The sequence below is a fragment of the Scyliorhinus torazame genome, unplaced genomic scaffold (assembly GCF_047496885.1).
Source record: "Scyliorhinus torazame isolate Kashiwa2021f unplaced genomic scaffold, sScyTor2.1 scaffold_368, whole genome shotgun sequence".
NCBI classification, from domain to species: Eukaryota; Metazoa; Chordata; class Chondrichthyes; order Carcharhiniformes; family Scyliorhinidae; genus Scyliorhinus; species Scyliorhinus torazame.
Genome location: NW_027308095.1, coordinates 136,604 through 164,145, shown reverse-complemented (window position 1 = coordinate 164,145; position 27,542 = coordinate 136,604). Strand labels below are relative to the sequence as shown.

The 27,542-nt window shown below is 59.0% G+C and overlaps 1 protein-coding gene across 1 annotated transcript; it reads right to left on the bottom strand.

Moving 5' to 3' along the window:
• Nucleotides 1-1,226: 1,226 nt before the first annotated feature.
• On the bottom strand, nucleotides 1,227-26,976 carry LOC140406214 (NADH dehydrogenase [ubiquinone] flavoprotein 1, mitochondrial-like). Its single transcript, XM_072494355.1, has 5 exons — nucleotides 26,821-26,976; nucleotides 25,197-25,279; nucleotides 9,250-9,420; nucleotides 7,794-7,977; nucleotides 1,227-1,430 (listed from the first exon to the last, which is right to left on the bottom strand). Exons 1-5 carry the CDS (start codon nucleotides 26,923-26,925, stop codon nucleotides 1,227-1,229), a joined length of 747 nt encoding a protein of 248 aa, XP_072350456.1. The 5' UTR covers nucleotides 26,926-26,976.
• Between the last annotated feature and the right edge of the window lie 566 nt (nucleotides 26,977-27,542).

Here is a 27,542-nt window from a genome sequence, read left to right as displayed (position 1 = left end):
CCAACCTTCTCCCCCCCCACACCCACCTTTTCTCTCTACCCCCCCACACCCACCTTTTCCGCCCCCCCCACACCCACCTTCTCTCCCCCCCCCCACACCCACCTTCTCCCCCCCACATCCAATTCTTCTCAGTTCCTCACTCTCCCCACCCTCCTCCCCTCTCTACGTTCTTCAGTCTCTCCAATCCCCCTCTCCCTCCCACCTTCTCTCCTCCTCCCACCTTCCCGCTCCCTCTTCCTCGAACCGTCCTCCTTCTCCCTCCCTCACTCCCACTGCTGATCTCTTCCCTCCCTTCCTCTCCCCTCCCTCTTTCACTGCCCGGTCCCTGTCCCCTCTCCACGCCCCACCCTCGCCGCCCCTTGACAAAGAACAAAGAAATGTACAGCACAGGAACAGGCCCTTTGGCCCTCCAAGCCCGTGCCGACCATGCTGCCCGACTAAACTACAATCTTCTACCCTCCCGGGGTCCATATCCCTCTATTCCCATCCTATTCATGTATTTGTCAAGATGCCCCTTAAATGTCACTATCGTCCCTGCTTCCACCACCTCCTCCGGTAGCGAGTTCCAGGCCCCCACTACCCTCTGTGTAAAAAAACTTGCCTCGTACATCTACTCTAAACCTTGCCCCTCTCACCTTAAACCTATGCCCCCTAGTAATTGACCCCTCTACCCCGGGGAAAAGCCTCTGACTATCCACTCGACCCCTCTACCCCGGGGAAAAGCCTCTGACTATCCACTCTGTCTATGCCCCTCATAATTTTGTATACCTCTATCAAGTCTCCCCTCAACCTCCTTCGTTCCAGTGAGAACAAACCGAGTTCATTCAACGCTCCTCATAGCTTATGCACTCCATGCCAGGCAACATCCTGGTAAATCTCTTCTGCACCCTCTCTAAAGCCTCCACATCCTTCTGGTAGTGTGGCGACCAGAATGGAACATTATGCTCCAAGTGTGGCCTAACTAAGGTTCTATACAGCTGCAACATGACTTGCCAATTCTTATACTCAATGCCCCGGCCAATGAAGGCAAGCATGCCGTATGCCTTCTTGACTACCTTCTCCACCTGTGTTGCCCCTTTCAATGACCTGTGGACCTGTACTCCTAGATCTCTCTGACTTTCAATACTCTTGAGGGTTCTACCATTCACTGTATATTCCCGACCTGCATTAGACCTTCCAAAATGCATGACCTCACATTTGTGGCCTTTACAACTTTCCCAGGAGAATCAGAATAGCTCACCCACGTCAGCGGGGAAAGGGGGCTTCAAACGAGGTTTTCCCGGCTTCCCCTCCAGCGACTCGATCAGGGCCGTCTCCTCCCCACAGATGTAGGCGCCAGCTCCACGGAAAACATACACGTCGAAGTCATATCCCGACCCACAGGCATTCTTCCCAATCAGGCCCGCCTCGTATGCCTCTCTGATCGCGACCTGCCAGCAACAGACAGAAACAGAGCTATCAGAAACTGGGACCTACAACCCTTTGGGGAGCAAGGGTCAAATCCCAGCCAACAGACTTCGTTAATTCTGCTCAGTCAATTCCAAGCACCCGCTATAATTTTATAATTTCAAAATAAGCTCGATTGAAAAGCTCTTAGCCTGCAGTGAAATCAACCAGTCACATTGAAACCGCATCTTTAATCGTTCAGTATATGATCGAAGGACAGGTGACTGAAGCTTGGTCGGGGGGGGGGGGGGATGTATGTAGGAGTGTCTTGGGGGAGGGGAGAGGAGGGAGGTAGAAAGAGGCAGAGGGGTTTAGGGAGGAAATCCCTAAGTAGGGAGACCAAGCAGCTCAAGGTGCAGCCAATCAAGGAGGAGTGATGGAAATTGCAGATATTAATAATAATCACTTATTGTCACAAGTAGGCTTCAAATGAAGTTATTGTGAAAAGCCCCTAGTCGCCACATTCCGGCGCCTGTTCGGGGAGGCTGTGTAGAAGCCAGGTATTTCGAATACAACTAGTATAGGTAAAAGATAGCTGTTTAAGCATAAATATTAAGCCCTAGTTTTAAATACTCATTAAAAATGAAAATTTCAGCACCCATAAATTCAGGTCTTCAATAGATACATGGATCAGCATAAAATTCCATCATAGATTATAGCAGCACAGTTGCAAGACAATTTGACACTGCTTGTGCTAATTGTCAAGGACAAGGAAGGAGTTCCATGGCAACGAGGTGGCAGGAGTCCAGTGCAGTTTGTAAAGCATTGAATCATATATATATTTTACTCAATCTTTCTCGATATGAAGTCTCCATTGTTACATTAGCCAAGCTAGCTTAAAACCAGTTTATTGCTGGTAAAGATTAGCAGAATATCACATTCCATAACATGCAGACATGAAACAATTAAAAGCTGATGTTGCACATTGAAGATGGACGGCTTGCCATCAAATCAAATGTGTTTGAGTCTAACCCAAACCAATTCGGATTATATTGGGGGGTGATTAGATGACTTAAGACAGATATGGAAGGGTATAACTGAAATGTTTCCGCCCGTCATTTTAGTATTGTCTGTCCTTAATTGCTGCCTTTAATTCTCAGAGTCTTTCTGCAGTGTATTGTGTGGTGTTGTGATGTTGTGTTGTGTTGTCATTCTGTTAGTTAGTGTTGAGTTGTCTTTTGGGGGTACTGTCTTTGATTTTTTGATTCTGTCAGTCTGTTTTGTACTTGAGTTTGAGTTTAGCTGAAGTTTACCTCTCTCTCTCTCTCTCTCTTCATGTTTCATTGCTAGACTTTGACCTATTAAAAAGTTACTTTCGAGCTGTCTGCCTAAGCAAAAAAGATAATGGGCGAAATTCTCCGGAAACGGCGCGATGTCCACCGACTGGCGCCCAAAACGGCGCCAATCAGTCGGGCATCGCGCCGCCCCAAAGGTGCAGAATGCTCCGCATCTTTGGGGGCCGAGCCCCAACATTGAGGGGCTAGGTCGGCGCCGGACGAATTTCCGCCCCGCCAGCTGCCGGAAACGGCCTTTGTTGCCCCGCCAGCTGGCGCGGAAATGACATCCCCGGGCGGGGAATGCGCGGGAGCGTCAGCGGCCGCTCACGGCATCCCCGCGCATGCGCAGTGGAGGGAGTCTCTTCCGCCTCCGCCATGGTGGAGACCGTGGCGAAGGCGGAAGGAAAAGAGTGCCCCCACGGCACAGGCCCGCCCGCGGATCGGTGGGCCCCGATCGCGGGCCAGGCCAGCGTGGGGGCACCCTCCGGGGTCAGATCGCCCCGCGCCCCCCCAGGACCCCGGAGCCCGCCCGCGCCGCCTTGTCCCGCCGGTAAGGTAGGTGGTTTAATCTACGCCGGCGGGACAGGCATTTTAGCGGCGGGACTTCGGCCCATCCGGGCCAGAGAATCGCGCGGGGGGGGGGCCCGCCAACCGGCGCGGCGCGATTCACGCCAGCCCCCCCAGCGATTCCCCGACCCGGCGGGGGGACGGAGAATCTCGCCCCATGTCTGTAATTCTCTGAAAGCTTCGAATTGTCTACGAATTGCCTTTTAAATGACTTTCAAATTGTAACCAATAGAAGACAAAATAAAATAATTCCTTTTGGTACCTGAGAAGTTTTAACTGCAAATTTATGCTGAGTCCCAGTAATCGCTACTGGTAACCGAAGAGTAGAAATAATATAAATCTTTCAAATTTACGCAGTCGAATAATACTAGGAATCGAACAACTTGGCAGAGTCCAGAAATATTCCAAATCTTACAACTTGTCGTATTGCGCCAGGACTTTGATTCATCAACTAAGCTTCCAACAAACTTCGCGTAGTTCGACAGGTTAAGATCCTTAAATTACAGATTCCAACACGCTGGTACAGGAATTGGAGGAATCATGGGAGGTTGTAGAGGCTTCCAGAGATAGGGAGGGGTGTAGGGACTAGAGGAGGTTACAGAGATAGGGAGGGGTGTAGGGACTGGAGGAGGTTACAGAGATAGGGAGGGTTGTAGGGGCTGGAGAAGGTTACAGAGATAGGGAGGGGTGTAGGGACTGGAGGTGGTTACAGAGATAGGGAGGGGTGTAGGGACTGGAGGAGGTTACAGAGATAGGGAAGGGTGTAGGGACTGGAGGAGGTTACAGAGATAGGGAGGGGTGTAGGAACTGGAGGAGGTTACAGAGATAGGGAGGGTTGTAGGGGCTGGAGGAGGTTACAGAGATAGGGAGGGGTGTAGGGACTGGAGGAGGTTACAGAGATAGGGAGGGGTGTAGGGACTGGAGGAGGTTACAGAGATAGGGAGGTGTGTAGGGGCTGGAGGAGGTTACAGAGATAGGGAGGTTTGTAGGGGCTGGAGGAGGTTACAGAGATAGGGAGGGTTGTAGGGGCTGGAGGAGGTTATAGAGATAGGGAGGGTTGTAGGGGCGGGAGGAGGTTACAGAGATAGGGAGGGGTGTAGGGACTGGAGGAGGTTATAGAGATAGGGCGGGTTGTAGGGACTGGAGGAGGTTACAGAGATAGGGAGGGTTGTAGGGACTGGAGGAGGTTATAGAGATAGGGAGGGTTGTAGGGGCGGGAGGAGGTTACAGAGATAGGGAGGGGTGTAGAGGCTGGAGGAGGTTACAGAGATAGGGAGGGTTGTAGGGGCTGGAGGAGGTTACAGAGATAGGGAGGGTTGTAGGGGCTGAAGGAGGTTCCAGAGATAGGGAGGGTTGTAGGGGCTGGAGGAGGTTACAGAGATAGGGAGGGTTGTAGGGTTGGAGAGGGTTACAGAGATAGGGAGGGTTGTGTGGTTGGAGGGGGTTACAGAGATAGGGAGGGTTGTGTGGTTGGAGGGCGTTACAGAGGTAGAGAGGGTTGTAGGGGCTGGAGGAGGTTACAGAGATAGGGAGGGTTGTGTGGTTGGAGGGGGTTACAGAGATAGAGAGGGTCGTGTGGTTGGAGGGGGTTACAGAGATAGAGAGGGTTGTGTGGTTATAGGAGGTTACAGAGATAGGGAGGGGTGTGTGGTTGGAGGGGGTTACAGAGATAGGGAGGGCTGTGTGGTTGGAGGGGGTTACAGAGATAGGGAGGGTTGTGTGGTTGGAGGGGGTTACAGAGATAGGGAGGGTCGTGTGGTTGGAGGGGGTTACAGAGATAGGGAGGGTTGCGTTGTTATAGGGGGTTACAGAGATAGGGAGGGTTGTGTGGTTGGAGGGGGTTACAGAGATAGGGAGGGTTGTGTGGTTGGAGGGGGTTACAGAGATAGGGAGGGTTGTGTGGTTGGAGGAGGTTACAGAGATAGGGAGGGTTGTGTGGTTGGAGGGGGTTACAGAGATAGGGAGGGTTGTGTGGTTGGAGGGGGTTACAGAGATAGGGAGGGTCGTGTGGTTGGAGGGGGTTACAGAGATAGGGAGGGTTGTGTGGTTGGAGGGGTTACAGAGATAGAGAGGGTTGTGTGGTTGGAGGGGGTTACAGAGATAGAGAGGGTTGTGTGGTTGGAGGGGGGTTACAGAGATAGGGAGGGTTGTGTGGTTGGAGGGGGTTACAGAGATAGGGAGGGGTGTAGGTGCTGGAGGAGGTTACAGAGATAGGGAGGGGTGTAGGTGCTGGAGGAGGTTACAGAGATAGGGAGGGGTGTCGGGGCTGGAGGAGGCTACAGAGATAGGGAGGGTTGTGTGGTTATAGGAGGTTACAGAGATAGGGAGGGTTGTGTGGTTGGAGGAGGGTACAGAGATAGGGAGGGTTGTGTGGTTGGAGGAGTTACAGAGATAGGGAGGGGTGTAGGTGCTGGAGGAGGTTACAGAGATAGGGAGGGGTGTGTGGTTGGAGGGGGTTACAGAGATAGGGAGGGTTGTGTGGTTGGAGGAGGTTACAGAGATAGGGAGGGTTGTGTGGTTGGAGGGGTTACAGAGATAGGGAGGGTTGTAGGGGCTGGAGGAGGTTACAGAGATAGGGAGGGGTGTAGGGACTGGAGGGGGTTACAGAGATAGGGAGGGTTGTGTGGTTATAGGGGGTTACAGAGATAGGGAGGGTTGTGTGGTTGGAGGAGGTTACAGAGATAGGGAGGGTTGTGTGGTTGGAGGGGTTACAGAGATAGGGAGGGGTGTGTGGTTGGAGGAGGTTACAGAGATAGAGAGGGTTGTGTGGTTGGAGGAGGTTACAGAGATAGGGAGGGTTGTAGGGGGTTGGAGGAGGTTACAGAGATAGGGAGGGTTGTGTGGTTGGAGGGGGTTACAGAGATAGGGAGGGTTGTGTGGTTGGAGGGGGTTACAGAGATAGGGAGGGTCGTGTGGTTGGAGAGGGTTACAGAGATAGGGAGGGGTGTAGGGGTTGGAGAGGGTTACAGAGATAGGGAGGGGTGTAGGTGCTGGAGGAGGTTACAGAGATAGGGAGGGGTGTGTGGTTGGAGGGGGTTACAGAGATAGGGAGGGGTGTGTGGTTATAGGAGGTTACAGAGATAGGGAGGGGTGTAGGTGCTGGAGGAGGTTACAGAGATAGGGAGGGTTGTGTGGTTGGAGGAGGTTACAGAGATAGGGAGGATTGTGTGGTTGGAGGGGGTTACAGAGATAGAGAGGGTTGTGTGGTTGGAGGAGGTTACAGAGATAGGGAGGGTTGTAGGGGGTTGGAGGAGGTTACAGAGATAGAGAGGGTTGTGTGGTTGGAGGAGGTTACAGAGATAGGGAGGGTTGTAGGGGGTTGGAGGAGGTTACAGAGATAGGGAGGGTTGTAGGGGGTTGGAGGAGGTTACAGAGATAGGGAGGGGTGTGGTTGGAGGAGGTTACAGAGACAGGGAGGGGTGTGTGGTTTGACGGGGTTACAGAGACAGGGAGGGTTGTGTGGTTGGAGGGGGTTACAGAGATAGGGAGGGTTGTGTGGTTGGAGGAGGTTACAGAGATAGGGAGGGTTGTGTGGTTGGAGGAGGTTACAGAGATAGGGAGGGTTGTGTGGTTGGAGGGGGTTACAGAGATAGGGAGGGTTGTGTGGTTGGAGGGGGTTACAGAGATAGAGAGGGTTGTGTGGTTGGAGGGGGTTACAGAGATAGGGAGGGTTGTGTGGTTGGAGGGGGTTACAGAGATAGAGAGGGTTGTGTGGTTGGAGGGGGTTACAGAGATAGGGAGGGTTGTGTGGTTGGAGGGGGTTACAGAGATAGGGAGGGTTGTGTGGTTGGAGGAGGTTACAGAGATAGAGAGGGTTGTGTGGTTGGAGGGGGTTGCAGAGATAGGGAGGGTTGTGTGGTTGGAGGAGGTTACAGAGATAGGGAGGGTGTAGGGGCTGGAGGAGGTTACAGAGATAGAGAGGGTTGTGTGGTTGGAGGAGGTTACAGAGATAGGGAGGGTTGTGTGGTTGGAGGAGGTTACAGAGATAGGGAGGGGTGTGTGGTTGGAGGGGGTTACAGAGATAGGGAGGGTTGTAGGGGGCTGGAGGAGGTTACAGAGATAGGGAGGTGTGTAGGGGCTGGAGGAGATTACAGAGATAGGGAGGGTGTAGGGGCTGGAGGAGGTTACAGAGATAGGGAGGGTGTAGGGGCTGGAGGAGGTTACAGAGATAGGGAGGTGTGTAGGGGCTGGAGGAGGTTACAGAGATAGGGAGGGTGTAGGGGGTTGGAGGAGGTAACAGCGATAGGGAGGGGTGTGTGGTTGGAGGAGGTTACAGAGACAGGGAGGGGTGTGTGGTTGGAGGGGGTTACAGAGACAGGGAGGGTTGTGGGGCAGGAGGAGGTTACAGAGATAGGGAGGGGTGTAGGGGCTGGAGGGGGTTACAGAGACAGGGAGGGTTGTGGGGCAGGAGGAGGTTACAGAGATAGGGAGGGTTGTAGGGGTTGGAGGGGGTTACAGAGACAGGGAGGGTTGTGGGGCAGGATCCTGGTCTCAGGGACTGACCTGAACGTTGGAAGCTTCGTTATAGAACTCTCCCCGGATGTAGATATAAGCAGCTTGAGCTCCCATCGAGCGGCCCGCCACCAGGCAGCCTTCAATCAACTTGTGGGGATCGTGCCTCATGATCTCGCGGTCCTTGCATGTTCCAGGCTCCCCCTCATCAGCATTCACAACCAGGAACTTGGGTCTAAAGCAGACAAGCAACAAAGGGCAAGGAGGAGACAATGACCGTGTGGTACGGTGACCAGGCAGTAATCCAGCGGCCCCAGCGTAATGTGGGGCAGGATCCTGGTCTCAGGGACTGACCTGAACGTTGGAAGCTTCGTTATAGAACTGAATCCATCAGATTCAGGAGAAAACCACATTCCAATTGAATTAATCATTCGTAAACAAACCGAGGATCGAATCGGAGTGATGGCGATTGTGAAACTAGCAATTGTTGTGAAGACCCATGTGGGCCTTTGGGAAGGAAATCTGCCGTCTTCGCCCCACCTGGACTCCGCAAACTTCCAGTCCCATGTCCAGGGAAAATCACATTCCGGCACCAGATAGACCCAGTTCCAATCTCCAGACAGGGACCTCGGCTGGGCCATTTCCTGTGTTCGGAGAAGGCAGGCCACCTGCTGGAGGCTTTGCTCCCTTGTACTGCTTCAAAAAAGCAGTTCATGAACTGCACTCTGTCCGGGAGTGAAGAACGCGATAACTTACAAGAACTAGTGAACCTCCCGCAACAGTGACCCCACCCAGACCATACCCAGAGACAGGTACAGCACGGGGTTAGATACAGAGTAAAGCTCCCTCTGCACTGTCCCCATCAAACACTCCCAGGACAGGTACAGCACCGGGTTAGGTACAGAGTAAAGCTCCTTCTACACTGTCCCCATCAAACACTCCCAGGACAGGTACAGCACGGGGTTAGATACAGAGTAAAGCTCCCTCTGCACTGTCCCCATCAAACTCTCCCAGGACAGGAACAGCACGGGGTTAGATACAGAGTAAAGCTCCCTCTACACTGTCCCCATCAAACACTCCCAGGACAGGAACAGCACGGGGTTAGATACAGAGTAAAGCTCCCTCTACACTGTCCCCATCAAACACTCCCAGGACAGGAACAGCACGGGGTTAGATACAGAGTAAAGCTCCCTCTACACTGTCGCCATCAAACACTCCCAGGAGAGGTACAGCACGGGGTTAGATACAGAGTAAAGCTCCCTCTGCACTGTCCCCATCAAACTCTCCCAGGACAGGAACAGCACGGGGTTAGATACAGAGTAAAGCTCCCTCTACACTGTCCCCATCAAACACTCCCAGGACAGGAACAGCACGGGGTTAGATACAGAGTAAAGCTCCCTCTACACTGTCCCCATCAAACACTCCCAGGACAGGTACAGCACGGGGTTAGATACAGAGTAAAGCTCCCTCTACAATCCCAATGGGATGCTCCGACATGTTTCCTCACCTTCCATCTGGGGGTTTGTTCATGAAGCCCCATTTCATTCCCGAGGGAAATCCAGCTCCTCCCCTCCCCCGCAGGCCGGATGTCTTCACCTCTCCGAGAATCCAGTCCACCCCTTTCAGGAGAATCTCTTTGGTTTTGTACCAGTCACCTCGTTTCAGAGCTCCCTTCAGCCTGGGGAGAGACAGGACAGCAAGTTATTCAGCCAGTCATCAGCTCAGAGTCAGTGGTAAACTCACCTGGAATGGCAAGGAGGAGGCGGAGTAAGGGAGCGTCCCCGGACAGAGTCCCTCGGGAAGGGAGCGTCCCCAGACACAGTCCCTCAGTAAGGGAGCGTCCCCAGACACAGTCCCTCGGGAAGGGAGCATCCCCAGACACAGTCCCTCGTGAAGGGAGCATCCCCAGACACAGTCCCTCGGGAAGGGAGCGTCCCCAGACAGAGTCCCTCGGTAAGGGAGCGTCCCCATGCACAGTCCCTCGGTAAGGGAGCGTCCCCTTACACAGTCCCTCGGCAAGGGAGCGTCCCCACACACAGTCCCTCGGTAAGGGAGCGTCCCCATACACAGTCCCTCGGTAAGGGAGCGTCCCCATACACAGTCCCTCGGTAAGGGAGCGTCCCCATACACAGTCCCTCGGTAAGGGAGCGTCCCCAGACACAGTCCCTCGGTAAGGGAGCGTCCCCAGACACAGTCCCTCGGGAAGGGAGCGTCCCCAGACACAGTCCCTCGGTAAGGGAGCGTCCCCAGACACAGTCCCTCGGTAAGGGAGCGTCCCCATACACAGTCCCTCGGTAAGGGAGCGTCCCCAGACACAGTCCCTCGGTAAGGGAGCGTCCCCATACACAGTCCCTCGGGAAGGGAGCGTCCCCAGACACAGTCCCTCGGTAAGGGAGCGTCCCCAGGTAAGGGAGCGTCCCCATACACAGTCCCTCGGTAAGGGAGCGTCCCCAGACACAGTCCCTCGGGAAGGGAGCGTCCCCATACACAGTCCCTCGGTAAGGGAGCGTCCCCAGACACAGTCCCTCGGGAAGGGAGCGTCCCCAGACACAGTCCCTCGGTAAGGGAGCGTCCCCAGACACAGTCCCTCGGGAAGGGAGCGTCCCCAGACACAGTCCCTCGGTAAGGGAGCGTCCCCAGACAGTCCCTCGGTAAGGGAGCGTCCCCAGACACAGTCCCTCGGTAAGGGAGCGTCCCCAGGTAAGGGAGCGTCCCCAGACACAGTCCCTCGGTAAGGGAGCGTCCCCAGACACAGTCCCTCGGTAAGGGAGCGTCCCCATGCACAGTCCCTCGGTAAGGGAGCGTCCCCATACACAGTCCCTCGGTAAGGGAGCGTCCCCATACACAGTCCCTCGGTAATGGAGCGTCCCCATACACAGTCCCTCGGGAAGGGAGCATCCCCAGACACAGTCCCTCGGTAAGGGAGCGTCCCCATACACAGTCCCTCGGGAAGGGAGCATCCCCATACACAGTCCCTCGGTAAGGGAGCGTCCCCATACACAGTCCCTCGGGAAGGGAGCATCCCCAGACACAGTCCCTCGGTAAGGGAGCGTCCCCATACACAGTCCCTCGGGAAGGGAGCATCCCCAGACACAGTCCCTCGGTAAGGGAGCGTCCCCATGCACAGTCCCTCGGTAAGGGAGGGTCCCCAGACACAGTCCCTCGGTAAGGGAGCGTCCCCAGACAGTCCCTCGGTAAGGGAGGGTCCCCAGACACAGTCCCTCGGTAAGGGAGCGTCCCCATGCACAGTCCCTCGGTAAGGGAGCGTCCCCATACACAGTCCCTCGGGAAGGGAGCATCCCCAGACACAGTCCCTCGGTAAGGGAGCGTCCCCATGCACAGTCCCTCGGTAAGGGAGCGTCCCCATACACAGTCCCTCGGTAAGGGAGCGTCCCCATACACAGTCCCTCGGGAAGGGAGCATCCCCAGACACAGTCCCTCGGTAAGGGAGCGTCCCCAGACACAGTCCCTCGGTAAGGGAGCGTCCCCATACACAGTCCCTCGGTAAGGGAGCGTCCACAGACACAGTCCCTCGGTAAGGGAGGGTCCCCAGACACAGTCCCTCGGTAAGGGAGCGTCCCCATACACAGTCCCTCGGTAAGGGAGCGTCCACAGACACAGTCCCTCGGTAAGGGAGGGTCCCCAGACACAGTCCCTCGGTAAGGGAGCGTCCCCATACACAGTCCCTCGGGAAGGGAGCATCCCCAGACACAGTCCCTCGGTAAGGGAGCGTCCCCATGCACAGTCCCTCGGTAAGGGAGCGTCCCCATACACAGTCCCTCGGTAAGGGAGCGTCCCCAGACACAGTCCCTCGGTAAGGGAGCGTCCCCAGACACAGTCCCTCGGTAAGGGAGCGTCCCCATACACAGTCCCTCGGTAAGGGAGCGTCCCCATGCACAGTCCCTCGGTAAGGGAGCGTCCCCAGACACAGTCCCTCGGTAAGGGAGCGTCCCCATACACAGTCCCTCGGTAAGGGAGCGTCCCCATACACAGTCCCTCGGTAAGGGAGCGTCCCCATACACAGTCCCTCGGTAAGGGAGCGTCCCCATACACAGTCCCTCGGTAAGGGAGCGTCCCCATACACAGTCCCTCGGTAAGGGAGCGTCCCCATACACAGTCCCTCGGTAAGGGAGCGTCCCCATACACAGTCCCTCGGTAAGGGAGCGTCCCCATACACAGTCCCTCGGTAAGGGAGCGTCCCCATACACAGTCCCTCGGTAAGGGAGCGTCCCCAGACACAGTCCCTCGGTAAGGGAGCGTCCCCATACACAGTCCCTCGCTAAGGGAGCGTCCCCAGACAGAGTCCCTCGGTAAGGGAGCGTCCCCAGACACAGTGCCTCGGTAAGGGAGCGTCCCCATACACAGTCCCTCGGGAAGGGAGCGTCCCCAGACTCAGTCCCTCGGTAAGGGAGCGTCCCCAGACACAGTCCCTCGGTAAGGGAGCGTCCCCAGACACAGTCCCTCGGTAAGGGAGCGTCCCCAGATAAGGGAGCGTCCCCAGACACAGTCCCTCGGGAAGGGAGCGTCCCCAGACACAGTCCCTCGGTAAGGGAGCGTCCCCAGACACAGTCCCTCGGTAAGGGAGCGTCCCCAGACACAGTCCCTCGGTAAGGGAGCGTCCCCAGACACAGTCCCTCGGTAAGGGAGCGTCCCCAGACACAGTCCCTCGGTAAGGGAGCGTCCCCAGACACAGTCCCTCGGTAAGGGAGCGTCCCCAGACACAGTCCCTCGGTAAGGGAGCGTCCCCAGACACAGTCCCTCGGTAAGGGAGCGTCCCCAGACACAGTCCCTCGGTAAGGGAGCATCCCCATACACTGTCCCTCGATAAGGGAGCGTCCCCATACACTCTCCCTCGGTAAGGGAGCGTCCCCATACTGTCCCACGGTAAGGGAGCGTCCCCAGACAGAGTCCCTCGCTAAGGGAGCGTCCCCATACACTGTCCCTCGGTAAGGGAGCGTCCCCATACACTGTCCCTCGGTAAGAGAGTGTCCCCAGACACAGTCCCTCGGTAAGGGAGCGTCCCCATACACAGTCCCTCGGTAAGGGAGCGTCCCCAGGTAAGGGAGCGTCCCCAGGTAAGGGAGCGTCCCCAGACACAGTCCCTCGGGAAGGGAGCGTCCCCAGACACAGTCCCTCGGGAAGGGAGCGTCCCCATACACAGTCCCTCGGGAAGGGAGCGTCCCCAGACACAGTCCCTCGGTAAGGGAGCGTCCCCATACACAGTCCCTCGGGAAGGGAGCGTCCCCAGACACAGTCCCTCGGTAAGGGAGCGTCCCCATACACAGTCCCTCGGGAAGGGAGCGTCCCCAGACACAGTCCCTCGGTAAGGGAGCGTCCCCATACACAGTCCCTCGGGAAGGGAGCGTCCCCAGACAGAGTCCCTCGGTAAGGGAGCGTCCCCAGACACAGTCCCTCGGTAAGGGAGCGTCCCCATACACAGTCCCTCGGTAAGGGAGCGTCCCCAGACACAGTCCCTCGGTAAGGGAGCGTCCGCAGACACAGTCCCTCGGTAAGGTAGCGTCCGCAGACACAGTCCCTCGGTAAGGGAGCGTCCCCAGACACAGTCCCTCGGTAAGGGAGCGTCCCCAGACACAGTCCCTCGGGAAGGGAGCGTCCCCAGACACAGTCCCTCGGGAAGGGAGCGTCCCCAGACACAGTCCCTCGGTAAGGGAGCGTCCCCATACACAGTCCCTCGGTAAGGGAGCGTTCCCATACACAGTCCCTCGGTAAGGGAGCTTCCTCAGACACAGTCCCTCGGTAAGGGAGCGTCCCCATACACAGTCCCTCGGTAAGGGAGCGTCCCCATACACAGTCCCTCGGGAAGGGAGCGTCCCCAGACACAGTCCCTCGGTAAGGGAGCGTCCCCAGGTAAAGGAGCGTCCCCAGGTAAGGGAGCGTCCCCAGACACAGTCCCTCGGTAAGGGAGCGTCCCCAGACACAGTCCCTCGGGAAGGGAGCGTCCCCAGACACAGTCCCTCGGTAAGGGAGCGTCCCCAGACACAGTCCCTCGGTAAGGGAGCGTCCCCAGACACAGTCCCTCGGTAAGGGAGCGTCCCCAGACACAGTCCCTCGGTAAGGGAGCGTCCCCATACACTGTCCCTCGATAAGGGAGCGTCCCCAGACACTGTCCCTCGATAAGGGAGCGTCCCCAGACACAGTCCCTCGATAAGGGAGCGTCCCCATACACTCTCCCTCGGTAAGGGAGCGTCCCCATACTGTCCCACGGTAAGGGAGCGTCCCCAGACAGAGTCCCTCGCTAAGGGAGTGTCCCCATACACTGTCCCTCGGTAAGAGAGTGTCCCCAGACAAAGTCCCTCGGTAAGGGAGCGTCCCCATACACAGTCCCTCGGGAAGGGAGCGTCCCCAGACACAGTCCCTCGGGAAGGGAGCGTCCCCAGACACAGTCCCTCGGGAAGGGAGCGTCCCCAGACACAGTCCCTCGGGAAGGGAGCGTCCCCAGACACAGTCCCTCGGGAAGGGAGCGTCCCCAGACACAGTCCCTCGGGAAGGGAGCGTCCCCAGACACAGTCCCTCGGGAAGGGAGCGTCCCCAGACACAGTCCCTCGGTAAGGGAGCGTCCACAGACACAGTCCCTCGGGAAGGGAGCGTCCCCAGACACAGTCCCTCGGGAAGGGAGCGTCCCCAGACACAGTCCCTCGGTAAGGGAGCGTCCCCAGACACAGTCCCTCGGTAAGGGAGCGTCCCCAGACACAGTCCCTCGGTAAGGGAGCGTCCCCAGACACAGTCCCTCGGGAAGGGAGCATCCCCAGACACAGTCCCTCGGTAAGGGAGCGTCCCCATACACAGTCCCTCGGTAAGGGAGCGTCCCCATACACAGTCCCTCGGTAAGGGAGCGTCCCCAGACACAGTCCCTCGGTAAGGGAGCGTCCCCAGGTAAGGGAGCGTCCCCAGGTAAGGGAGCGTCCCCAGACTCAGTCCCTCGGGAAGGGAGCGTCCCCAGACACAGTCCCTCGGGAAGGGAGCGTCCCCAGACACAGTCCCTCGGTAAGGGAGCGTCCCCATACACAGTCCCTCGGGAAGGGAGCGTCCCCAGACACAGTCCCTCGGTAAGGGAGCGTCCCCATACACAGTCCCTCGGGAAGGGAGCGTCCCCAGACACAGTCCCTCGGTAAGGGAGCGTCCCCATACACAGTCCCTCGGGAAGGGAGCGTCCCCAGACAGAGTCCCTCGGTAAGGGAGCGTCCCCAGACACAGTCCCTCGGTAAGGGAGCGTCCCCATACACAGTCCCTCGGTAAGGGAGCGTCCCCAGACACAGTCCCTCGGTAAGGGAGCGTCCGCAGACACAGTCCCTCGGTAAGGGAGCGTCCCCAGACACAGTCCCTCGGTAAGGGAGCGTCCCCAGACACAGTCCCTCGGTAAGGGAGCGTCCCCAGACACAGTCCCTCGGTAAGGGAGCGTCCCCAGACACAGTCCCTCGGGAAGGGAGCGTCCCCAGACACAGTCCCTCGGTAAGGGAGCGTCCCCATACACAGTCCCTCGGTAAGGGAGCGTTCCCATACACAGTCCCTCGGTAAGGGAGCTTCCTCAGACACAGTCCCTCGGTAAGGGAGCGTCCCCAGACACAGTCCCTCGGTAAGGGAGCGTCCCCAGACACAGTCCCTCGGTAAGGGAGCGTCCCCATACACAGTCCCTCGGGAAGGGAGCGTCCCCAGACACAGTCCCTCGGTAAGGGAGCGTCCCCAGGTAAGGGAGCGTCCCCAGACACAGTCCCTCGGGAAGGGAGCGTCCCCAGACACAGTCCCTCGGGAAGGGAGCGTCCCCAGACACAGTCCCTCGGTAAGGGAGCGTCCCCAGACACAGTCCCTCGGTAAGGGAGCGTCCCCAGACACAGTCCCTCGGTAAGGGAGCGTCCCCATACACTGTCCCTCGATAAGGGAGCGTCCCCATACACTCTCCCTCGGTAAGGGAGCGTCCCCATACTGTCCCACGGTAAGGGAGCGTCCCCAGACAGAGTCCCTCGCTAAGGGAGTGTCCCCATACACTGTCCCTCGGTAAGAGAGTGTCCCCAGACAAAGTCCCTCGGTAAGGGAGCGTCCCCATACACAGTCCCTCGGGAAGGGAGCGTCCCCAGACACAGTCCCTCGGGAAGGGAGCGTCCCCAGACACAGTCCCTCGGGAAGGGAGCGTCCCCAGACACAGTCCCTCGGGAAGGGAGCGTCCCCAGACACAGTCCCTCGGGAAGGGAGCGTCCCCAGACACAGTCCCTCGGGAAGGGAGCGTCCCCAGACACAGTCCCTCGGGAAGGGAGCGTCCCCATACACAGTCCCTCGGTAAGGGAGCGTCCCCATACACAGTCCCTCGGTAAGGGAGCGTCCCCATACACAGTCCCTCGGTAAGGGAGCGTCCCCATACACAGTCCCTCGGTAAGGGAGCGTCCCCATACACAGTCCCTCGGTAAGGGAGCGTCCCCAGACACAGTCCCTCGGTAAGGGAGCGTCCCCAGACACAGTCGCTCGGTAAGGGAGCGTCCCCAGATACAGTCCCTCGGTAAGGGAGCGTCCCCAGACACAGTCCCTCGGTAAGGGAGCGTCCCCAGACACAGTCCCTCGGTAAGGGAGCGTCCCCAGACAGTCCCTTGGTAAGGGAGCATCCCCAGACACAGTCCCTCGGTAAGGGAGCGTCCCCAGACACAGTCCCTCGGTAAGGGAGCGTCCCCAGACACAGTCCCTCGGGAAGGGAGCGTCCCCAGACACAGTCCCTCGGGAAGGGAGCGTCCCCAGACACAGTCCCTCGGTAAGGGAGCGTCCCCAGACACAGTCCCTCGATAAGGGAGCGTCCCCAGACAGTCCCTCGGGAAGGGAGCGTCCCCATACACAGTCCCTTGGTAAGGGAGCGTCCACAGACACAGTCCCTCGGTAAGGGAGCGTCCCCAAACACTGTCCCTCGGTAAGGGAGCGTCCCCATACACAGTCCCTCGGTAAGGGAGCGTACCCAGACACAGTCCCTCGGTAAGGGAGCATCCCCAGACACAGTCCCTCGGTAAGGGAGCGTCCCCATACACAGTCCCTCGGTAAGGGAGCGTACCCAGACACAGTCCCTCGGGAAGGGAGCGTCCACAGACACAGTCCCTCGGTAAGGGAGCGTCCCCATACACAGTCCCTCGGTAAGGGAGCGTCCCCAGACACAGTCCCTCGGTAAGGGAGCGTCCCCATACACAGTCCCTCGGTAAGGGAGCGTCCCCAGACACAGTCCCTCGGTAAGGGAGCGTCCCCAGACACAGTCCCTCGGTAAGGGAGCGTCCGCAGACACAGTCCCTCGGTAAGGGAGCGTACCCAGACACAGTCCCTCGGTAAGGGAGCGTCCCCAGACACAGTCCCTCGGTAAGGGAGCGTCCCCATACACAGTCCCTCGGTAAGGGAGCGTCCCCATACACAGTCCCTCGGGAAGGGAGCGTCCCCAGACACAGTCCCTCGGTAAGGGAGCGTCCCCAGGTAAGGGAGCGTCCCCAGGTAAGGGAGCGTCCCCAGGTAAGGGAGCGTCCCCAGACACAGTCCCTCGGGAAGGGAGCGTCCCCAGACACAGTCCCTCGGGAAGGGAGCATCCCCAGACACAGTCCCTCGGTAAGGGAGCGTCCCCATACACAGTCCCTCGGTAAGGGAGCGTCCCCAGACACAGTCCCTCGGTAAGGGAGCGTCCCCAGACACAGTCCCTCGGTAAGGGAGCGTCCCCAGACACAGTCCCTCGGTAAGGGAGCGTCCCCAGACACAGTCCCTCGGTAAGGGAGCGTCCCCAGACACAGTCCCTCGGTAAGGGAGCGTCCCCAGACACAGTCCCTCGGTAAGGGAGCGTCCCCATACACTGTCCCTCGATAAGGGAGCGTCCCCAGACACTGTCCCTCGATAAGGGAGCGTCCCCAGACACAGTCCCTCGATAAGGGAGCGTCCCCATACACTCTCCCTCGGTAAGGGAGCGTCCCCATACTGTCCCACGGTAAGGGAGCGTCCCCAGACAGAGTCCCTCGCTAAGGGAGTGTCCCCATACACTGTCCCTCGGTAAGAGAGTGTCCCCAGACAAAGTCCCTCGGTAAGGGAGCGTCCCCATACACAGTCCCTCGGGAAGGGAGCGTCCCCAGACACAGTCCCTCGGGAAGGGAGCGTCCCCAGACACAGTCCCTCGGGAAGGGAGCGTCCCCAGACACAGTCCCTCGGGAAGGGAGCGTCCCCAGACACAGTCCCTCGGGAAGGGAGCGTCCCCAGACACAGTCCCTCGGGAAGGGAGCGTCCCCAGACACAGTCCCTCGGTAAGGGAGCGTCCACAGACACAGTCCCTCGGGAAGGGAGCGTCCCCAGACACAGTCCCTCGGGAAGGGAGCGTCCCCAGACACAGTCCCTCGGTAAGGGAGCGTCCCCAGACACAGTCCCTCGGTAAGGGAGCGTCCCCAGACACAGTCCCTCGGTAAGGGAGCGTCCCCAGACACAGTCCCTCGGGAAGGGAGCATCCCCAGACACAGTCCCTCGGTAAGGGAGCGTCCCCATACACAGTCCCTCGGTAAGGGAGCGTCCCCATACACAGTCCCTCGGTAAGGGAGCGTCCCCAGACACAGTCCCTCGGTAAGGGAGCGTCCCCAGGTAAGGGAGCGTCCCCAGGTCAGGGAGCGTCCCCAGACACAGTCCCTCGGGAAGGGAGCGTCCCCAGACACAGTCCCTCGGGAAGGGAGCGTCCCCAGACACAGTCCCTCGGGAAGGGAGCGTCCCCAGACACAGTCCCTCGGGAAGGGAGCGTCCCCAGACACAGTCCCTCGGGAAGGGAGCGTCCCCAGACACAGTCCCTCGGGAAGGGAGCGTCCCCATACACAGTCCCTCGGGAAGGGAGCGTCCCCAGACACAGTCCCTCGGGAAGGGAGCGTCCCCAGACACAGTCCCTCGGGAAGGGAGCGTCCCCAGACACAGTCCCTCGGGAAGGGAGCGTCCCCAGACACAGTCCCTCGGGAAGGGAGCGTCCCCAGACACAGTCCCTCGGGAAGGGAGCGTCCCCAGACACAGTCCCTCGGTAAGGGAGCGTCCACAGACACAGTCCCTCGGGAAGGGAGCGTCCCCAGACACAGTCCCTCGGGAAGGGAGCGTCCCCAGACACAGTCCCTCGGTAAGGGAGCGTCCCCAGACACAGTCCCTCGGTAAGGGAGCGTCCCCAGACACAGTCCCTCGGTAAGGGAGCGTCCCCAGACACAGTCCCTCGGGAAGGGAGCATCCCCAGACACAGTCCCTCGGTAAGGGAGCGTCCCCATACACAGTCCCTCGGTAAGGGAGCGTCCCCATACACAGTCCCTCGGTAAGGGAGCGTCCCCAGACACAGTCCCTCGGTAAGGGAGCGTCCCCAGGTAAGGGAGCGTCCCCAGGTAAGGGAGCGTCCCCAGACACAGTCCCTCGGGAAGGGAGCGTCCCCAGACACAGTCCCTCGGGAAGGGAGCGTCCCCAGACACAGTCCCTCGGGAAGGGAGCGTCCCCAGACACAGTCCCTCGGGAAGGGAGCGTCCCCAGACACAGTCCCTCGGGAAGGGAGCGTCCCCAGACACAGTCCCTCGGGAAGGGAGCGTCCCCAGACACAGTCCCTCGGGAAGGGAGCGTCCCCATACACAGTCCCTCGGTAAGGGAGCGTCCCCATACACAGTCCCTCGGTAAGGGAGCGTCCCCATACACAGTCCCTCGGTAAGGGAGCGTCCCCATACACAGTCCCTCGGTAAGGGAGCGTCCCCATACACAGTCCCTCGGTAAGGGAGCGTCCCCAGACACAGTCCCTCGGTAAGGGAGCGTCCCCAGACACAGTCGCTCGGTAAGGGAGCGTCCCCAGATACAGTCCCTCGGTAAGGGAGCGTCCCCAGACACAGTCCCTCGGTAAGGGAGCGTCCCCAGACACAGTCCCTCGGTAAGGGAGCGTCCCCAGACAGTCCCTTGGTAAGGGAGCATCCCCAGACACAGTCCCTCGGTAAGGGAGCGTCCCCAGACACAGTCCCTCGGTAAGGGAGCGTCCCCAGACACAGTCCCTCGGGAAGGGAGCGTCCCCAGACACAGTCCCTCGGGAAGGGAGCGTCCCCAGACACAGTCCCTCGGTAAGGGAGCGTCCCCAGACACAGTCCCTCGATAAGGGAGCGTCCCCAGACAGTCCCTCGGGAAGGGAGCGTCCCCATACACAGTCCCTTGGTAAGGGAGCGTCCACAGACACAGTCCCTCGGTAAGGGAGCGTCCCCAAACACTGTCCCTCGGTAAGGGAGCGTCCCCATACACAGTCCCTCGGTAAGGGAGCGTACCCAGACACAGTCCCTCGGTAAGGGAGCATCCCCAGACACAGTCCCTCGGTAAGGGAGCGTCCCCATACACAGTCCCTCGGTAAGGGAGCGTACCCAGACACAGTCCCTCGGGAAGGGAGCGTCCACAGACACAGTCCCTCGGTAAGGGAGCGTCCCCATACACAGTCCCTCGGTAAGGGAGCGTCCCCAGACACAGTCCCTCGGTAAGGGAGCGTCCCCATACACAGTCCCTCGGTAAGGGAGCGTCCCCAGACACAGTCCCTCGGTAAGGGAGCGTCCCCAGACACAGTCCCTCGGTAAGCGAGCGTCCGCAGACACAGTCCCTCGGTAAGGGAGCGTACCCAGACACAGTCCCTCGGTAAGGGAGCGTCCCCAGACACAGTCCCTCGGTAAGGGAGCGTCCCCATACACAGTCCCTCGGTAAGGGAGCGTCCCCATACACAGTCCCTCGGGAAGGGAGCGTCCCCAGACACAGTCCCTCGGTAAGGGAGCGTCCCCAGGTAAGGGAGCGTCCCCAGGTAAGGGAGCGTCCCCAGGTAAGGGAGCGTCCCCAGACACAGTCCCTCGGGAAGGGAGCGTCCCCAGACACAGTCCCTCGGGAAGGGAGCATCCCCAGACACAGTCCCTCGGTAAGGGAGCGTCCCCATACACAGTCCCTCGGTAAGGGAGCGTCCCCAGACACAGTCCCTCGGTAAGGGAGCGTCCCCAGACACAGTCCCTCGGTAAGGGAGCGTCCCCAGACACAGTCCCTCGGTAAGGGAGCGTCCCCAGACACAGTCCCTCGGTAAGGGAGCGTCCCCAGACACAGTCCCTCGGTAAGGGAGCGTCCCCAGACACAGTCCCTCGGTAAGGGAGCGTCCCCATACACTGTCCCTCGATAAGGGAGCGTCCCCAGACACTGTCCCTCGATAAGGGAGCGTCCCCAGACACAGTCCCTCGATAAGGGAGCGTCCCCATACACTCTCCCTCGGTAAGGGAGCGTCCCCATACTGTCCCACGGTAAGGGAGCGTCCCCAGACAGAGTCCCTCGCTAAGGGAGTGTCCCCATACACTGTCCCTCGGTAAGAGAGTGTCCCCAGACAAAGTCCCTCGGTAAGGGAGCGTCCCCATACACAGTCCCTCGGGAAGGGAGCGTCCCCAGACACAGTCCCTCGGGAAGGGAGCGTCCCCAGACACAGTCCCTCGGGAAGGGAGCGTCCCCAGACACAGTCCCTCGGGAAGGGAGCGTCCCCAGACACAGTCCCTCGGGAAGGGAGCGTCCCCAGACACAGTCCCTCGGGAAGGGAGCGTCCCCAGACACAGTCCCTCGGTAAGGGAGCGTCCACAGACACAGTCCCTCGGGAAGGGAGCGTCCCCAGACACAGTCCCTCGGGAAGGGAGCGTCCCCAGACACAGTCCCTCGGTAAGGGAGCGTCCCCAGACACAGTCCCTCGGTAAGGGAGCGTCCCCAGACACAGTCCCTCGGTAAGGGAGCGTCCCCAGACACAGTCCCTCGGGAAGGGAGCATCCCCAGACACAGTCCCTCGGTAAGGGAGCGTCCCCATACACAGTCCCTCGGTAAGGGAGCGTCCCCATACACAGTCCCTCGGTAAGGGAGCGTCCCCAGACACAGTCCCTCGGTAAGGGAGCGTCCCCAGGTAAGGGAGCGTCCCCAGGTAAGGGAGCGTCCCCAGACACAGTCCCTCGGGAAGGGAGCGTCCCCAGACACAGTCCCTCGGGAAGGGAGCGTCCCCAGACACAGTCCCTCGGTAAGGGAGCGTCCCCATACACAGTCCCTCGGGAAGGGAGCGTCCCCAGACACAGTCCCTCGGTAAGGGAGCGTCCCCATACACAGTCCCTCGGGAAGGGAGCGTCCCCAGACACAGTCCCTCGGTAAGGGAGCGTCCCCATACACAGTCCCTCGGGAAGGGAGCGTCCCCAGACAGAGTCCCTCGGTAAGGGAGCGTCCCCATACACAGTCCCTCGGTAAGGGAGCGTCCCCAGACACAGTCCCTCGGTAAGGGAGCGTCCGCAGACACAGTCCCTCGGTAAGGGAGCGTCCCCAGACACAGTCCCTCGGTAAGGGAGCGTCCCCAGACACAGTCCCTCGGTAAGGGAGCGTCCCCAGACACAGTCCCTCGGTAAGGGAGCGTCCCCAGACACAGTCCCTCGGGAAGGGAGCGTCCCCAGACACAGTCCCTCGGTAAGGGAGCGTCCCCATACACAGTCCCTCGGTAAGGGAGCGTTCCCATACACAGTCCCTCGGTAAGGGAGCTTCCTCAGACACAGTCCCTCGGTAAGGGAGCGTCCCCAGACACAGTCCCTCGGTAAGGGAGCGTCCCCAGACACAGTCCCTCGGTAAGGGAGCGTCCCCATACACAGTCCCTCGGGAAGGGAGCGTCCCCAGACACAGTCCCTCGGTAAGGGAGCGTCCCCAGGTAAGGGAGCGTCCCCAGACACAGTCCCTCGGGAAGGGAGCGTCCCCAGACACAGTCCCTCGGGAAGGGAGCGTCCCCAGACACAGTCCCTCGGTAAGGGAGCGTCCCCAGACACAGTCCCTCGGTAAGGGAGCGTCCCCAGACACAGTCCCTCGGTAAGGGAGCGTCCCCAGACACAGTCCCTCGGTAAGGGAGCGTCCCCATACACTGTCCCTCGATAAGGGAGCGTCCCCATACATTCTCCCTCGGTAAGGGAGCGTCCTCATACTGTCCCACGGTAAGGGAGCGTCCCCAGACAGAGTCCCTCGCTAAGGGAGTGTCCCCATACACTGTCCCTCGGTAAGAGAGTGTCCCCAGACAAAGTCCCTCGGTAAGGGAGCGTCCCCATACACAGTCCCTCGGGAAGGGAGCGTCCCCAGACACAGTCCCTCGGGAAGGGAGCGTCCCCAGACACAGTCCCTCGGGAAGGGAGCGTCCCCAGACACAGTCCCTCGGGAAGGGAGCGTCCCCAGACACAGTCCCTCGGGAAGGGAGCGTCCCCAGACACAGTCCCTCGGGAAGGGAGCGTCCCCAGACACAGTCCCTCGGGAAGGGAGCGTCCCCAGACACAGTCCCTCGGTAAGGGAGCGTCCCCATACACAGTCCCTCGGTAAGGGAGCGTCCCCATACACAGTCCCTCGGTAAGGGAGCGTCCCCATACACAGTCCCTCGGTAAGGGAGCGTCCCCATACACAGTCCCTCGGTAAGGGAGCGTCCCCAGACACAGTCCCTCGGTAAGGGAGCGTCCCCAGACACAGTCGCTCGGTAAGGGAGCGTCCCCAGATACAGTCCCTCGGTAAGGGAGCGTCCCCAGACACAGTCCCTCGGTAAGGGAGCGTCCCCAGACACAGTCCCTCGGTAAGGGAGCGTCCCCAGACAGTCCCTTGGTAAGGGAGCATCCCCAGACACAGTCCCTCGGTAAGGGAGCGTCCCCAGACACAGTCCCTCGGGAAGGGAGCGTCCCCAGACACAGTCCCTCGGGAAGGGAGCGTCCCCAGACACAGTCCCTCGGGAAGGGAGCGTCCCCAGACACAGTCCCTCGGGAAGGGAGCGTCCCCAGACACAGTCCCTCGATAAGGGAGCGTCCCCAGACAGTCCCTCGGGAAGGGAGCGTCCCCATACACAGTCCCTTGGTAAGGGAGCGTCCACAGACACAGTCCCTCGGTAAGGGAGCGTCCCCAAACACTGTCCCTCGGTAAGGGAGCGTCCCCATACACAGTCCCTCGGTAAGGGAGCGTACCCAGACACAGTCCCTCGGTAAGGGAGCATCCCCAGACACAGTCCCTCGGTAAGGGAGCGTCCCCATACACAGTCCCTCGGTAAGGGAGCGTACCCAGACACAGTCCCTCGGGAAGGGAGCGTCCACAGACACAGTCCCTCGGTAAGGGAGCGTCCCCATACACAGTCCCTCGGTAAGGGAGCGTCCCCAGACACAGTCCCTCGGTAAGGGAGCGTCCCCATACACAGTCCCTCGGTAAGGGAGCGTCCCCAGACACAGTCCCTCGGTAAGGGAGCGTCCCCAGACACAGTCCCTCGGTAAGGGAGCGTCCGCAGACACAGTCCCTCGGTAAGGGAGCGTACCCAGACACAGTCCCTCGGTAAGGGAGCGTCCACAGACACAGTCCCTCGGTAAGGGAGCGTCCCCAGACAGTCCCTCGGGAAGGGAGCGTCCCCATACACAGTCCCTTGGTAAGGGAGCGTCCACAGACAGTCCCTCGGGAAGGGAGCGTCCCCATACACAGTCCCTTGGTAAGGGAGCGTCCACAGACACAGTCCCTCGGTAAGGGAGCGTCCCCAAACACTGTCCCTCGGTAAGGGAGCGTCCACAGACACAGTGCCTCGGTAAGGGAATGTCCCCACGGACACCTCCCTCGGTTATGGAGTGCCCCAATTGTCCCGTCGCTCAGTAATGGAGCGTCCTCATTTACACCGTCCCTCAGTAAGGGAGCGTCCTCATTTACACCGTCCCTCAGTAAGGGAGCGTCCCCAGACACAGTCCCTCGGTAAGGGAGCGTCCCCAGAGACAGTCCCTCAGTGAGGGAGCGTCCTCATTTAGACCATCCCTCACTAAGGGAGCATCCCCATTTACACCGTCCCTCAGTAAGGGAGCGTCCCCATTTACACCATCCCACAGTAAGGGAGCATCCCCATTTACACCGTCCCTCAGTAAGGGAGCGTCTCCATTTACACCATCCCTCAGTCAGGTAGGTCCCCATCATTAACACCGTCCCTCAGTAAGGGATCGTCCCCATTTACACCATCCCTCAGTAAGGGAGCATCCCAATTTACACCGTCCCTCAGTAAGGGAGCGTCTCCATTTACACCATCCCTCAGGAAGGGAGCGTCCCCATTTACACCGCCCCTCAGTAAGGGAGCGTCCCCATTTACACCGCCCCTCAGTAAGGGAGCGTCCCCATTTACACCGCCCCTCAGTAAGGGAGCGTCTCCATTTACACCATCCCTCAGGAAGGGAGATCCCCATCATTTACACCATCCCTCAGTAAGGGAGATCCCCATTTACACCGCCCCTCAGTAAGGGAGCGTCCCCATTTACACCGCCCCTCAGTAAGGGAGCGTCCCCATTTACACCACCCCTCAGTTAGGGAGTGTCCCTCTTTTACCCCACCCCAGGTGAGAAATGGTCCCCATTTATCCAGTCTCGTAGTTAGGGATCGTCCGTTTCGGCAGTGAAAGCACCCCCCTTCGGGCCCTTGGCCAGGAGAGCCGCTCACCTCCAGTCATGGCGGCCGTACAGGTTGGTAAAGATCCGGTCTTCATCCTTGAGGGGTCCGTACTTCGTCTTGGTGGGTGTGTCCTGTGAGACAAGGTGGCACCAACGTCAGTGAGATCCCAGCAGCACCTTCCCCGCCGAGCGGGACAGCAAGGCGGGGGTGGGGAGACACAATCACTACCTGACCTCTCTCACTACCCCCGCCTCCTAAACCCTCCAATGCAGAGAGCTGAGGGAGTCCGGTATGGTGCTGAGGCCTATAAACTCTGGTCGGAATAACAGCAAAAGGGATGAAGTAAATGATAAAATATTAAAACATGCTGCTGTGCAGAGCGACCTGGGTGTGCTAGTGCATGAGTCGCAAAAAGTTGGTTTACAGGTGCAGCAGGTGATTAAGGCAAATAGAATTTTGTCCTTCATTGCTAGAGGGATGGAGTTTAAGACTAGGGAGGTTCTGCTGCAATTGTATAAGGTGTTCGTGAGGCCACACCTGGAGTATTGTGTTCAGTTTTGGTCTCCTTACTTGAGAAAGGACGTACTGGCACTGGAGGGTGTGCAGAGGAGATTCACTAGGTTAATCCCAGAGCTGAAGGGGTTGGATTACGAGGAGAGGTTGAGTAGACTGGGACTGTACGCGTTGGAATTTAGAAGGATGAGGGGGGGATCTTATAGAAACATATAAAATTATGAAGGGAATAGATAGGATAGATGCTGGCAGGTTGTTTCCACTGGCGGGTGAAAGCAGAACTAGGGGGCACAGCCTCAAAATAAGGGGAAGTAGATTTAGGACTGAGTTTAGGAGGAACTTCTTCACCCAAAGGGTTGTGAATCTATGGAATTCCTTGCCCAGTGAAGCAGTAGAGGCTCCTTCATTAAATGTTTTTAAGATAAAGATAGATAGTTTTTTGAAGAATAAAGGGATTAAGGGTTATGGTGTTCGGGCCGGAAAGTGGAGCTGAGTCCACAAAAGATCAGCCATGATCTCATTGAATGGTGGAGCAGGCTCGAGGGGCTAGATGGCCGACTCCTGCTCCGAGTTCTTATGTTCTTCTAAACTCACAGAGCAGCAAAAGGCCCCGGGTCCCACACCCAGTCTGTGCCGTCAACCGCAACATCCACCCCCTCCTTTACCCGCCCCCCTCCCCAAGCACAGGCAAGCCTCCTCTTCTGCCCCTCTCCGGGAGGAGAAAAGGCGGGAAAGGCTTGAGCAGAGGTGATGCCTCTAAAGGGCGGATAGCCGCACAAACGCTCTGTCGGCGGCCAAGGGAGGCTGTGATTGCTCCCGCTGGCCGGGGAATCGAGACCACGGGCTCTCAGAATAAAGGGGGGGGGGGGGTCATTTAGGACTGAGAGGAGCAGAAATCTCTTCAGTCAAGAGGGTTCTGAATCTAGAACATTCTCTCCCCCCCGCCCCCGAGCTTTGGGGAAGCTCCAGTCTTGACCACATTTCAACCTGGACAAGCGGGACTGTCGGTGTCTTGGGGGAATTAAGGGACACGGAACGTGGACAGGGAAACGGAGCTGGAGGCCCACAAACGACGGCGGTCGTACTGAACGACGGGGGCAGGGTCCGACTGGCCGAATGGGCCACCCCTGCTCGGATTTCCCCTCGGGACCCGGCTTACCTGCTTGGGCGTCGAGGACGTGGACCGGGCCAGGGAGACGGCAGCTCCTGGGGCGGGGCGAGGCCCTCGGAGCCCGCCGCCCACGATGTGTCGAACGGCCAGCATGGCGAGACCTGGGGGAGAGAGAGAGAGAGACGCGGTCAAAAAGAGGGACAGGGCTGGAGGTCCCTGGGGGGGCGGGGGACAGACACAATGAGAAAGAGGGACAGGACTGAGGGCAGCACAGTAGCACAGTGGTTAACACTGTTGCTACACAGCGCCAGGGTCCCAGGTTTGATTCCCCGCTGGGTCACTGTCTGTGCGGAGTCTGCACGTCCTCCCCGTGTCTGCGTGGGTTTCCTCCGGGGGCTCCGGTTTCCTCCCACAGTCCAAAGACGTGCTGTTGGGTGAATTGGACATTCTGAATTCTCCCTCTGTGTACCCGAACAGGCGCCAGAATGTGGCGACGAGGAGATTTTCACAGTAACTTCATCGCAGTGTTTCTCTCTCTCTCTCTCTCTCTCTGTGTTTCTCTCTCTCTCTCTCTCTCTCTCTCTCTGTGTTTCTCTCTCTCTCTCTCTCTCTCTCTCTGTGTTTCTCTCTCTCTCTCTCTCTCTCTCTCTCTCTGTGTTTCTCTCTCTCTCTCTCTCTCTCTGTGTTTCTCTCTCTCTCTCTCTCTCTGTGTTTCTCTCTCTCTCTGTGTTTCTCTCTCTCTCTCTCTCTCTCTCTATCTCTCTGTGTTT

Coding starts and splice junctions, on each gene's coding strand:
- LOC140406214 (XM_072494355.1), bottom strand. CDS start 26,925: ATGCTGGCCGTTCGACACATCGTGGGCGGCGGGCTCCGAGGGCCTCGC. Junction 7,978..9,249: donor AACAAACCCCCAGATGGAAG/GTGAGGAAACAT, acceptor TGTCTGCTTTAG/ACCCAAGTTCCTGGTTGTGA. Junction 1,431..7,793: donor ACGAAGCTTCCAACGTTCAG/GTCAGTCCCTGA, acceptor TGTTGCTGGCAG/GTCGCGATCAGAGAGGCATA.